This window comes from Ictidomys tridecemlineatus, chromosome 2 (assembly GCF_052094955.1).
Source record: "Ictidomys tridecemlineatus isolate mIctTri1 chromosome 2, mIctTri1.hap1, whole genome shotgun sequence".
NCBI lineage: Eukaryota > Metazoa > Chordata > Mammalia > Rodentia > Sciuridae > Ictidomys > Ictidomys tridecemlineatus.
Window position 1 is genome coordinate 4,149,141 of NC_135478.1, and position 12,621 is coordinate 4,161,761.

Here is a 12,621-nt window from a genome sequence, read left to right on the forward strand (position 1 = left end):
TGGAGTTTAGAGGGGGAGTACACCCAGAGGAGGGGCGGCACTCAGAAGAGGGGAAACTCAGAAGAGGCAGGGCCTGAGAGGGAAGACGCCCAAGGACATGGTTCAGAGGGACAGACCACAAAGAGTGCGAGGGGCTGTGGAGGTCGGCTGGGCTGCTTCCAGTCTGCGCCCACCTTGATGGTGACGTTGCCCAGGTGTCCAGTGGCACCACTCAGCACCGTCTTCTCACTGGACAGCACTTGCTTCTTGGCTGGAAAGTCGTGGACCGTGACTGTGACAGGAACGTCCCCTTCAACTTCGTGGGCCTCCAGGACTATGTTTTCCTCATTCTCCAGCCGCAGGATGTTGGGGGTGATCATGGAGTACCTGTCCAGTGGCGCACAGAGCTGTATTCCCAGGGACAGGAGACTCCAGCCCTAGCCTGGTCAGTGCCTGGATGCTCCTCTCTTCCCTAGCACTTTGCCTCAGACCCTGAAGGGGATCCAGTGACAGCCTGGGACACCTGCCAGCCTCAGGTCCTGGCTATGCCTTCCTCTCTGGCACCGTCACCTCCCTATCCCCATGGGCAGGACGGCAGTCACCATGACCTCCCACCCCCTCAGCCAGGTGTACCTGGATTTGAAAGCTTGAACATCTAGGGCTGCAGTTTCCCACCAACCCCTGATCCTCAGAAACAAACCCAGCAACCCTCTTAAGTCTCTAGACTTCCAAACCACAATTGCCTAAACCCATATACCCTCAACCTCTAAACCTCAAGTCCTAGAATACTCCAAACCCAAACTTAAGCCTCTGACACCACGGTCTTATTAATACAACCAGATCCACACACTCCCAACCCTGCATAAACCCAAAGGACCAAGTCACTGAGCCTCTAAATGCTGAAACTCATGATTTCTGAACTGTTTGGACTTGTTAGCCTCCAGTTTACTCCAACTCACGACCGCTAAACACACAGACCCTCCATCCTAAACCTCCAGACACTCAGTTCCAAAAATGTGCAAACTCCAATTCCCCTGTGCCTGGATTCCACGGGAACCCAGCCCACAAACACCCCAGCCAGGCAGCCCAAATTCTCATGTCCTACCACCAACCTGAAATCCACAGACACCCATGTGCATCTGGATTCTACAAGGACCTGAACCCCAAATGCCTGCTCCCACCTGGGCCTGGCTACTCACATGGGGTCCCCCAGGGCCAGGGGGAGGCTGGCCAGCAGCAGCAACAGCAGCCTGGGACCTGAGGCAGGTCCCATGGTGCAGGGAGAGTGGAGGCAGAGGGACACAGGAGAGGGAGAGGACGGGGAGGAGTGAGCAGAGCAGCTGGGAGCTTCTTTTATCCACTCGGCCTCTCCCCCACTCAACCTTCCTTCCCCTGTGGATTGTCCCTCCCAGGGGCTGCCCCAGATTGCTCAATACATTTCCTCAGGGTTTCAAGCCCTGTTGCCAGCAAGTTCAGGGGTTAGTAACTTGAGGACATGGCCTCCAACCCCCTATCAGAAAGTCCCTGTCCGTTGACATGGAAAATCTCAGGGTCAAGGTCAGCTGGCATGCAGGATTGTTCCCCTACTCGTACTGTGATGGAGAGCACTGGGGTCTGGGGGCTATGGACACACTCTGCATACCATTCTTCTCTCCTCCCGGGTCGCCTTGCTTTTTCCTGAACACTATACCCTAGACATCATTTCACACTGGTGTTCAGAGAGCTTCCTCATTCTTACAGGGAACTATTTCCTATCCCACTATGTGGAAGAATCCAGGGTCCTCTTGAGGGGCACACAGACTTCTGTGGCTGCAGATCACACTCTCGCAGTGAGCGGTCTTGACCTGCTCCCTTTCCTAGCTTTGAGCTTCCTAGCTGTGGTCTTTGGGCCAGCTCCTGATAAGCATTCTGAGCCTCTGCCTCCTCCTGCAGATGAGTTGTTTTGCAACTACAGGAGAAGGTGCTGGGGCCACATGTACATGCCCGCTGACATTGCTAGATACTGCCACGTTCCGCTTCCTGGGAGCTATAGTGATTTACCCACTCCTCAGCTTGCATGAAATGCATTACCAATTTCCCCAGGGCCTGGACCCCAGAGCATGTGGGCAGGCTTTTGGATTCTTGCAACCTGGGTACAAACTGGAAGCTCAGTGTCATTGACATTTGCATACCTCTGATGCTCAGAGGTGTTGTCCCCTGATCACAGGAGGTAAAGGGTTAATGGGAATGGTGTGAGGGTGGGGGTCTTGGTCCCTGGAAAGGTGGTTTCCAAACCCCACTGAAAAGGTTAAAGGGGAGTTTGCTCTGATTTCCTGTAATCCACACCCTGTCCCTGGCTGAGCCAGGGTGGGGGAGGCCTGGAGGTTTAGAGCAAACCTGGCTTCTGTCCCTTTGATTGCAAAACCTCTCAGGGAGACAGAAGATGAAAACGCTTGCTCAAACTGATCCCTAGTGGCCCCCATGACTCCCCCACTCCTTCCCCCCATCAGCCACCCTATTTCCTGGTTTTGTGATGGCCCTAAACACGGGGACTGGGGCACTGGTAATGCTGACGAGGGACTCCTGTCCTGCTGCAAGGATTGCTTCCTTCTTCTGCAGCCTCAGTTAAGCCATCTGAACAGTGGCCCACAGGACAGTGCTGCTATGTGCCCTTGGGAGGGGCCCAATGCCTAGAAGTCTCCTGGCTGGGAGGGGAGGATCAATACAGGGCCGCCACCCTTCAGGCTCCTGGTGCTGGGGATCTGGAGGGCTCCAGACCTGGTGACCACAGGCAAGGGGGCTGGAAGTGGAGCCAGAGGCCTGGAGAGGACCAGGCCCCCTGGGAGGAAGGGGAATTCCTGGGCCTCGTGGCCTTTCTCGGGATGTGCACACATTGTGTCCAGAGGCTTGGGAGGGAAATGGTGGACAAGATGAGCCAGCAAGGGAGGGGCGGGGGTTCCCAGTGGAGGCCCAGGCAGCCCAGCATTCTGTATCTGGGCGGGGCCAGGCTGCTGGCTGACAGGTAATGGGGCATCTGAATGGCCTTACTCTGAGCCGGTGTGGCAGGCCCGTACCCTTAGGTCCCTCTTGCAGGCATTCAAGCAACCTGCAAGTATTTGGGGAAGAAATGGCATCTTTTCTGAACATGCACAGAATTTTTTTCTGGACATTGTTCCGACTTGGTCCAGTGTAGTGCTGTGGCCACCGAGTTGCACTGTGTTGGTGTCACCTGTCTGTGAAGTCTACAAGAGGCTATGAATACTGCAGCATTTGACGTAGGGGACTTGGCCATACTCCGATTTGGCACCCCTGGGTGTCCCATAGGAACCAGGCCCCTGAGACTGCTTATTATTTTCCTGAGGTTGAGATTTAACTGGAAGTCCTGTGTTTGATCTAGCACCCCCAGATGGGGTGCAAGGAGGGGGGGAAGGATTTAAGGGTGGGTCCCAGGCGCCCCACTGCACACCTGCCTGGGTTGGCTGCTGCCTGGTGCACCCTGCCCCCATTCTTTCCTCTGAGGACTGGCCTGCTAGTCCTCCAGTTAATGTTTTTCTAGAAACATTCACACACCTTTTATTATAGTACAGTTGTTATTTTTCTCAGCTATTGTTAATCTCTTCCTGTGCCTGATTTATCAATTAAACCTCCTTGTCTGTATGTATAGGAAAAATCATGGCAGCCACAGGAGCCGCTAAGAACTGGGATTAGAACTCCGGCTCCAGTTCGTGTTCCAAAGACGTCTGAGTGTCTGATTCTTGCTGTCACAAATGACTGTGAACTTACTAGGTTAAAACAACACACTTTCGGTACCCTACAGTGCTGGAGGTCAGAGGTCTGAAATTGAGATGTGGACGGGCTGGTGCCTTCTGGGGAGCTTCCATTTCTTGGCCTTTCCCAGTTTCCGGAAGCCGCCTGTGTGCTTGGCTCAGGGGCCCTTCCCATCCTGCAGCCTCTGCCTCCCTCCTCACGCCTCCTGCTCTGACCCTCCTGCCTCCCCTTAGAAGAACCCCAGTAATGATGCTGGGTCCACAGGTGACCCAGGGTGACCTCTCCATCTCAGGTTCTTCACTGAATCCCATCCCGAGCCCCTTCTGCACGTCAGGAAGGTCATGCCAGGCCTTAGGGCTGGGGAGTGCACACTCTGGGGTTGGGGAGGCGGAGAGTCTGCAGCCTGCACACGGAGGGAAATGGCTCCACATGGCCCTGTGCCTTCTTGCTTTAGATCCGCCCTGGCTCCTCCTGCTGCCCCAGAGGGCCCTCAGACCCTCCTGGGCCTGCACGGCTCCGACTTCCTCATCTGGCAGCTCTGCCGATCTGTCTGGGCTGCAGCTGGGACTGCTTCTCTTTACAGGAAGTCCTCCCCAGCCTGCCTCATGCCTGTGGCCTCCTCCATGTTTCTCAGAGATCCCAGGGGTTCCCAGGGACCCATGGGAGGGGAGAGAGGACAGGGTCCTGAGAACCTGCCCTGAGTGGGTGCACAGGTGTCTCCAACCTGCAGTCATTCAGGGTTCCGTGAAGGCGCTGAGATCAGGGTTGCTGGCCCTGGGCACAGCCACTCATACCCACTGTTGCATAGGAAACTCAATCAACTCCAAGGTCCCATTTGATGGGTCAGAGAGGTTAAGTCAGTGATCCAGGATCACACAGCAAATGGCACATTAGAGAGGTTGGTCCCAGAGTCCAGCTGTTGGTGGGCAGTGTGTGCAGTGGTGAAGGACAGCTCCTCAGAGGGGCCAATGGTCTGGCTGTGAGCCTTTAGTCTCCACTCACTCCCTCGTGGTGTGACCTTGAGTGAGTTACTTAGCCTCTCCATGCCTCAGTCTTCCTGATGAGTTAAGGTCCACTTATGTGGGGCGGAGCACAGGCAGCCACCACTATGTCAGCTACTCATCATTTTGCCCTTGGTGGGGGCCACCTCTGGGCCCTCCCATCCCCATCCCCCTCTCCCCAGGTTCTGCACATGCCACCCCTCACCTGGGCATCTCTTCACTTTCCCTGGCCTTCCTGACTGAGTCAGGGCCTGTGTGGCTCATCCCAGGTCTGATGGCCCTGTGATGGAACTGCCTGGTGACGTGTCCCTCTCCTTGACCCCCCACCCACCCTGAGGAAACGAGCCCTTGAGGGCTGGGAAGGGGTGGGGGCCTTGGCCACTGCTTTGTCCTCAGCACTAACATGGGGCCCAGAACACGGTAGTTGCTCAATTAATATTTATTGACCGTGTAAAGCAAATACAGGTTGTAAACACAACTTCCACCGAGACCTCAACCCCCAGAAAGGCAAGAAATCAGGGTAGCAGAAACGGAGTGGTCCTTATTGTACAGCTGGAAGTGGGTGGTGGTCCCCTGGTGAGGACAGGGCTGCCCACCAGTTGCCGGGAGGAAGGGGCAGTCCAACTTGTAGATGGGCTCCTCTGGGGACAGTAGCCCGGGAGCAGGGTGCCTTATCTGCAGGTCCCCCAGCTCCCACAGGCTTTGGAGTGTCAGGCTGAGAAGCGGGCGAGAGGAGGCCGCTGGCTCGGGGTGCAGAGACTTCACAAGAACTCCCGCCTGCTGGCTGTTTTGTTGACTTTGGACAGGCCTTCCCGGAACCCAGAATCCGTCATTCTGGGGGCAGACAGCAGAAAAGGCCGTGGGGAGCTGAAGGGCGGCAGGCCTGCCCAGAGTTGCCCCAGGCCTGCCCATCCTGCTTCGGCCACCCAGGCCCTTCCCAGAGTTGCCCCAGGCCTGACCACTCTGCTTCGGCCACCCAGGCCCTGCCCCAAGAGCAGTTCTGGCCCGCCACTCCACGCCCAGGCCCACCCTGGCTGACCCTCCAGTGGGCCTAACGCAGCCCGGGTCAGCCGTGGCCCCCCACCCCATCCCAAATGGTTTTCACCCATGCAGCTGCCGAGAGCTGGGAGGCGAGAGCTGAGCGGAGCCCCACCCCTCGCCTGGCCCCGCCCCCAGACGCCCTGGCCACACCCACTCAGCCGGCCTACACTTGCTCCATCTGAACATCCTCCTCATCCTCCTGGGGCAGCTGCAGGTACGGGTTGTCCCCAGCTGGCTGGAATTTGTAGCCGGTGAGCACGAAGAAGGCAAGGGTGGAGCCCTCCACCAAGAGCTGGGGACAAGGGGCAGAGCCGAAGAGTCAGGCCCCCCCCCCCACCCACACACTGTAGGGCCCACCCTCCCTGGAACCCAAGCTTCCCCAGGGCTCACCTGGTACAGCCACTGCCACTGGAAGGGCACTGCCACCCGCAGGAGAATGGCAATGATGCGAGTGAAGTAGACATAACAGATGACCTACGGGGGCGTGGCAGGCATGGGACAGAACAGATTAAGGCCAGTGGGGTGGACAGAGGGTGGGGTGGGTGCTCAGAGGCTGGTGGTTCCGGGCCCCTCCCCAGGGCCTCCCCATGATGAGGGCAGACCTCTTACCATGACATAGTAATGTCGGAACAGCTTCAGCTTGGCCAGGTTCACTGCCACTGGGAGGTGCGCACAGACAGGGGGGTCAGGGACCATAGAGGGCAGGACCAGGGGGAGAGGGGAGGGGGCAGGAAGGACACCTGGGGGAGTGTCCCAGGGCCAGAAAGTCTGGAGAGGAGGCTGGGGGTCAGGAGGTGGGAGGTGGCAAGCAGAGAGAAAGGAGGCCCACGGGGTGTCCAGGGTGCAGAGGCCAGGAGTGGGCAGAGTCAGGAGGGGCGTCCAGGGGCAGAAAGAAGGGCTTGCAGCAGGAAGATGGCTGGGGGCCGGGGGCTCAGCCCCGGGAGCAGGCCTCACCCTTCCCGTCGGTGTCAGACGCGTCCTGGAGATGCCGGATGGACCTGGGACGGGGCAGGGGACAGAGGGCAGTCAGCTCTGACAAGCCCACTCCTGTAGGGAGCAGGATCTCGGCAGTCGGGGTCCTCACCAGACAACTGGGAAGAGGATGGCGCCACAGCAGATGAGGTCCACTAGAAACAGGATCTCCTTCCAGAGCCCGTAGTCGCTGGCGCCCTCCTCGCGGGACTGGATGACAATGTACGCCACGTTGGCCAGGACCTGCATGGCCAGGCCGGTAGGTGGTCACCTCTTGACGCACCCTTGACTCCTGTGGGATGTGAGCTCCCCCTCGCCACCAGGATATGCCCCCTGCCCTCCTCTGATGGCCACGGCACCCACCCCCCGGGAGCCATCCCTACGCACCTGCAGGGGGATCACCACCCCAAACACCTTCTTCTCCTTGTCAGACAGGATGTACTTGATGAAGGCCCAGCCCGAGCCGATCAGGGCGATGGTGATGAACAGGAGCGCTCCCTTCAGCCTGGGGCACGGGCATCTGATGAGGGGGGCCTCCCCTGCCCACTTCCCCCTGCCCGCCCCGCCCGGCAGAGGGGGCACTCACAGGTGTGTGATGTAGTGCACGACAGCGAGGCCTTCGATGGGGTGGCCCTGGCTGTTGATGAAGTAGTAGTTGATCTGGAGGTGGACGGACAGGTGGACAGTCAGACCGGGGGATGCCCGGGTGGGTGGCTGGTGGGGGTGTTGGGGACATGGGCGATCCCATGGGATGGGTGTAAAAACTTGAACGGTTATCATCAGGATGGGGGGGGGACTCAAAATGGACAGTCATCACCCACAACAGCAAAGGGACAGGCAGAGTTGGGTGGGTAGATGGCCAGGCAATCGGTGATGTGGACAATCATAGTTGGACCAGGGGACAGTCAGATTGGAGAGTGGACAGTGGGAGCTGGACAGGACAGGCAGACAAATGAGATGGGGAGACAGCTGCAGAGTTGGACACCCAGGCCTGCAGAGCTGGGGGGAGCCTGGAGCGTCCCACCTTCCCGGCCCCCCCTCGCCGCCTGGCCTGGGCGCTCACACTGTGGAAGAGGAGGGAGATGCTCTTGGTGAACGGCAAGGCCGCCATGAGCCAGTGGATCTTGAAGACATTGTACCTGGCAGAGGGTTGGGGAGAAAGGGCCGGGAGAGCGTCAGTAGAGGGTAGGGATGGGCTGTGGCGGGAAGTGGTGGTGGGTGTGGACAAGGGCATTACGTGTTCCTGCAGAGCACGGACACCCAGAAGACGCCAGCCGCCAGGAAGCAGGCAGACATGATCAGGTACAGCTTGAAGAGGGGAATTTCAGCAGCAGACAGGAAGCCGTCGGGGTTCTTCTCCCGGATCATCACCTAGGGAGGGGGCAGGTGGTCGCAGGGCCTAGCTCTGGACTTGAGGAGCCAGTACGGCAAGTCTCCAGCTCTCCTACTTCTGGCTGGGAAACTGGCCTCTGAGCCTCAGTCTTCCCCCCTCTCTCCAGGGGGTACATAGCCATCCCTTGGTATTCCTTGAGGGTTTGGTTCCAGGACCCTGGTGGACACCAAGACTGAGAGGCTCCAGTCCCTTATGTAAAATGGTGTAGCATGTGCATAGAGCCTCCCACAGACTCTCGGTCATCTCTAGATGACGCAGTACCTGGAGCAACATGCGGCTGTGCCGTATTGCTCAGGGGTTAAGAACAGGGAAAGTCTATATACGTGGCACAGATGCAACGGTTTTCCCCTAAGACTTTCAATCTGCGGTTGGTGAATCCTCTGACGGGACATGGAGGGCCGACCATACGGGTGCTATTTCCCACCATTGCCACCAGGAGGATTTTAAGAAGTGTCACTGGGGTGGTGCTCCTGGCCTGTGGCAACCACAGCAGCCAGCTGCTACCCCTCTGCTCACAGTGATGTCAAATGGACGCTCCCGGCCGGGCATGGAGTTGTAGCAGTTGTGGAAATTGAGGTTGTACTGGCCTTCCTCTGCCCTGGAGCCGATCACCACGTGGAACTGGGCAGGGAACAGATGAGCTCAGCCTGGGTCCCCAGCTGTTGGGGGAGGCCAGGCTGCAGGCACCACACACACTTACGCTGAAGTTGTAGGAGTTGTTGAGGTGGCTCAGGCCCAACACCAGCTCCTTGTCCTTCCCATTGGGGTCCTGAAGGGAGAGAGTCCCTTCATCAGCTGGCCTTTCCAGATGGCCCAGGCTCGGGTCCCCATGCACCCCTGGGCTAGGCCTCTCTCCCTCCCACCCTGGCTCACCGAACCTGAGACACTGCGAGTTTTGCCTTGGCTTTGTTGACTGTGGAGGTTCCTGTAGGAGACAGGTGAGTGATTTTAAGAGGAGCAGTCAGAGGGACAGCAAAAAGTAGGGGGATCCACAGTGTGACCCTGCCCATCTTCCTCCCTGGCAGGCAGCCTAACTCACCACTGTCTGCTTTGGGGGTGACTGTGGGCTCTGGCTTCGGAAGCGCTGGTTTGGAAGTCTCTTCGGGGAGAAGCCCAGGAGAGATGAACAATTTCTTCTGCTCCCCATATTTTCGTACCTGGACCCTGGGGTGAGAAGCAGGGGCCTGAAGCCTGGGGTCAGGCACACACCTGCACTGAAGGACAAGAGCCCCTCAGGTGCTCTGCATCTCCTCCCCGGGGACAGCACCTGGCTGAGCCTGGGGTCACCAGGTTGACCCCAGCACGAACCATCACCCATCAGGGCGAACCCCTCACTGCTCTGCTGGCTGCACTGGCCACTACCCGTCCCTCCACACCGACTCCTGCATTCCACGTTAGCACCTCATTTTGTACCCACAGTGAGGCAACATGGGGTCGAGAGTCCCTGGCACCAGGCTGCCTAGGTCTGAATCCCAGTTCTTAAGACTCAAGTTTTCTCCTCTGAAGAATGGGCATAAGCACAATGGAAGGATCAATGAGTTCACACGTGTTAAAGCTCCCAGGGCACCTCCTGGAGAGCAGGAGGCATTCAGCAAGGACGACGGCCTGTAATGCTGCCAGTCTCCCAAGCTGCACCTGGTCTTCTGCTGAGCCCCCAACATTCCCTGAGCACCTCCCTCTCCTTCCTCCCACTCATCAGAGGCTTGAAGCAGACACTGGACAGTAGCGGCTTCTCCCAGGAGACTCCAGGGTCTTTTGAGCTCCTGTTCTTCCTGATCAGCTCGGCACATGTGGGTATCACACTCAGGAAACCCCGACTTGGATCTTTAGCCAGTCGTGCCCCAACTCACTGCAGACCCTTGGTGTCGATGAGGAACAGGACCAGGAAGCTGCTACTGTTTCTTTGTAGAGGACAGTCATGGTAATCCCGGGTCTGGTGAGCAGGCAAGAGGGAGCAGGGGTTACCTCTTCCTATGGGTTGGTGCAGCCCCACCCTGTTTACCTCCCCCGGGTCTCTTCTTGTCCCCACCTCTGGGGAACAACCAGGGACTATGGGTTCTAGAGGCAGGAGACAGACATCCTCCAGTCCCCAGAGTCCCTCCTTCCCTCCCCACCCCTCCACTCACTGAGTAGGAGCGAATGCCACCAGATCGAACCCGGCTCAGGCTGAACCCCACCTGGTGGGTGTAAGCAAAAAGGGAAGATGTGAGGGACTCCAGGAGGGACCCCTCAAGCCACCTCTTTCCCAGCAACAGAAATGTGGCTTCACATTTACTGAACACTTGCAGTGTGCCCAGATCCCACACTCTTTCTCTGAGTTTCCCAACAACCCATCTCCCCACCCTCTTTATCTCCAGCCATCCCCTCTCTCTCAATCTGCATGGCACTTCCTCACGGAGAACTTCAACAGCTCACCCTGTTTCCCACAAATTAAAATGTTGATGGGTTTCTGCTCTGGGCCCTGGAGTTCACACCAGGACCTGACATGAAGCTCTGTCTTTTTCAGGGTGTGTGATTCTGAGCAAGTCCTGTACCTCCCAGCTGGGGCCATCCCCTGAAACCTGGATTCAGTGAATTTCCACAGCATTCCTGAGAGGTAGTTAAGAGGGAAGGAGTCCAAAGAGACTGCTCTGCAGAGGACCTGGTCCTGGTGGAATCAGTAGATGCTAGTCATTCACTCTGACTCCTGGGACTGGGGCTGTCCTCCCCTCCCATTAAGAACAGGGTCTAAATCAGGTGTGATGCCTGTAATCCCAGCTACTCGGGAAGCTGAGATAGGAGGATTAAAATTTGAGGCCAGCCTGGACAATTTAGAGAGATCCTGTTTCAAAATAAAAAATAAAAAAGGGGCTGGGGTGTGGTTCAGTGGTAGAGGGCTTGCCTAGCATGCACAAGGCCTAGGGTTCCATCCCAAGTACTGCAATCAAAAGAGAGAGAGAGAGAGAGAGAGAGAGAGAGCGCCTAGCACATATCACATGAGATATTATTATTCCCAGGTGACAAGTGAAAAACCTGAGGCTCAGAGGCCAAGGGACTTGCCCATGATCACATGAGTGAGGGGCAGAACTAGAATGGGAATCCAGAACTGGAGGAGGAGGGGTGAAGCTTGTGCACCCAGCCCCCTTCCAAGCCCCTCACCAAGGGGGCCTTCTCGTCTGTCTCTTGGAGGTCCAGCCGTAGGAGCCTCAAATCCACTTCCAGGGAGCCATTGGCGTAGAACCCGAAGCTGTTGAGCTGGATATCTGCTCGCTTCTCCCCCTGCCGGACACCAAGGAGGTAGAAACAGCTCAGACTTCTTTGTACCAGCCCAGCCCCAAGGCTCTGGCTGGACGTCTCCGTGCCTCCCAGTCCTCTTTACTTAGGACAGGCCTAGAGGGTGACAAGAGAGGATGTGAAGACCTCTCCGCAGGGTGTGTCCCCGAGCCACTCCAGGACAGGGACAGGGTGGCCCTGGATTTTTCAACTACAGTTCTGGTCGTCCAGGAAGAGAAACGCTGGGGCAACTGGCCCTCACTGGCTGAGAACCACTCTGAAAGTAATGATTCATCTCAGTGCGCCTGGCCTTCACCTCCTGAGAACTCTCAGATTCCAACTGGAACCCCAGAGGGCTGAGATTTCGGCTAAGCCCCCAAGATCCCAGCGAATGTCCCGAAGATCCCACTCGAGAATCCTCAGGACTTCCTCTGAATGGCATCAAGGGACCCTAATGTCCCCAAAGTGAGCCCAAGAACTTAAAGGGCTTAGAGCGAAGGGTCCCGAGAGAGAGAGAGCCCCAGCCCCGACGCGCAGGCACGACTCTAGAGTGACTGGCCAGGTGACTCGTCACCAACACGGAGAGAGATTCTGGGACGAAACCACTCCGGGCCTACAAGCGGGGGGCGTCAGACTGCTCCATCCCGCCTCAGGAGGGGGGAGGATGGACGAGACCACTCCAAGCCAGGGGCTTCTCAGGGGCAAAGTTGCGCCCCGCCACCCCAGTCCGCCGAGCGGCGGGCCTCACCGTCAGCACCAGCCGGTGGATACGCCCGGAGCAGCCGCCCAACAGCAACAGCAGAAGGAGCCGCTGCCCCGACTCTGCGGGGCTCCAGCGGCCGAGCCCCCTCCTCTCGCTCACTGCCATCTCTGGAGCTGCCGCCTCCCCTGACACCGCCTCTGACGCCCACAAGCCCGCCTACCAGCCAACCAATCGCCGCACCAGGGGGCCGAACTCTTAGGAGTTTCCAGCCCGCCCAACCAATCAGCTATCAGCTCCTCGATGGACCGCGCCTATGCGACACTAGATGGACAGACTAGCTCCGAATAGGAGTACCAAGATCCCTTAACCCCACCTCCACTTTCACCAATCACTAGAAAGATTGTCCCGGATATAATTTGATAAACAGTCCGTCTAACCAATTAACCTGGACCTGATATCCGGCCCTTAAAGCGGAATTCCTTGACCTAACTCTTAACGGTCCAGGACTACATTACCCAGAATTCACCGGACGC

At 57.7% G+C, this 12,621-nt stretch overlaps 2 protein-coding genes across 3 annotated transcripts in view; both read right to left on the reverse strand.

The window, feature by feature from the left end:
* LOC101959731 (complement C3) overlaps window positions 1-1,336 on the reverse strand; it is a 30,652-nt gene extending 29,316 nt beyond the window's left edge. Inside the window, exons 1-2 of the mRNA XM_078034654.1 lie at window positions 1,179-1,336; window positions 174-366 (exon numbers count right to left, since the gene is read on the reverse strand). Of these exons, the coding sequence (XP_077890780.1) occupies window positions 174-366; window positions 1,179-1,252 (267 nt within the window). The 5' untranslated portion in view covers window positions 1,253-1,336. The remainder of the gene's footprint in view (window positions 1-173; window positions 367-1,178) is intronic.
* Window positions 1,337-5,151: 3,815 nt separating this feature from the next.
* Window positions 5,152-12,297, reverse strand: Gpr108 (G protein-coupled receptor 108). 2 transcript variants are annotated; one of them, XM_005332095.5, is made up of 18 exons: window positions 12,134-12,297; window positions 11,272-11,391; window positions 10,260-10,310; window positions 9,984-10,066; window positions 9,173-9,297; window positions 9,012-9,058; window positions 8,834-8,902; window positions 8,650-8,754; window positions 7,978-8,111; window positions 7,804-7,879; window positions 7,327-7,400; window positions 7,128-7,245; window positions 6,853-6,983; window positions 6,723-6,766; window positions 6,378-6,427; window positions 6,159-6,242; window positions 5,936-6,060; window positions 5,152-5,561 (listed from the first exon to the last, which is right to left on the reverse strand). In XM_005332095.5, exons 1-18 carry the CDS (start codon window positions 12,251-12,253, stop codon window positions 5,489-5,491), a joined length of 1,629 nt encoding a protein of 542 aa, XP_005332152.2. In that variant the 5' UTR covers window positions 12,254-12,297; the 3' UTR covers window positions 5,152-5,488. The 2 variants fall into 2 exon arrangements, with proteins under 2 accessions (XP_005332152.2, XP_040146499.2); XM_040290565.2 differs by lacking the exon at window positions 12,134-12,297 and adding an exon at window positions 11,702-11,930.
* Window positions 12,298-12,621: the final 324 nt, after the last annotated feature.

Excerpts from the sequence above, each read along its gene's own strand:
- Gpr108 (XM_040290565.2), bottom strand. The coding sequence starts at position 11,827 with ATGCCATTCAGAGGAAGTCCTGAGGATTCTCGAGTGGGATCTTCGGGA. Across the intron at positions 10,311-11,271 it reads CAGACGAGAAGGCCCCCTTG|GTGGGGTTCAGCCTGAGCCG; the intron begins GTGAGGGGCTTG and ends TACACCCACCAG. Across the intron at positions 7,880-7,977 it reads TCCGTGCTCTGCAGGAACAC|GTACAATGTCTTCAAGATCC; the intron begins GTAATGCCCTTG and ends ACCCTCTGCCAG.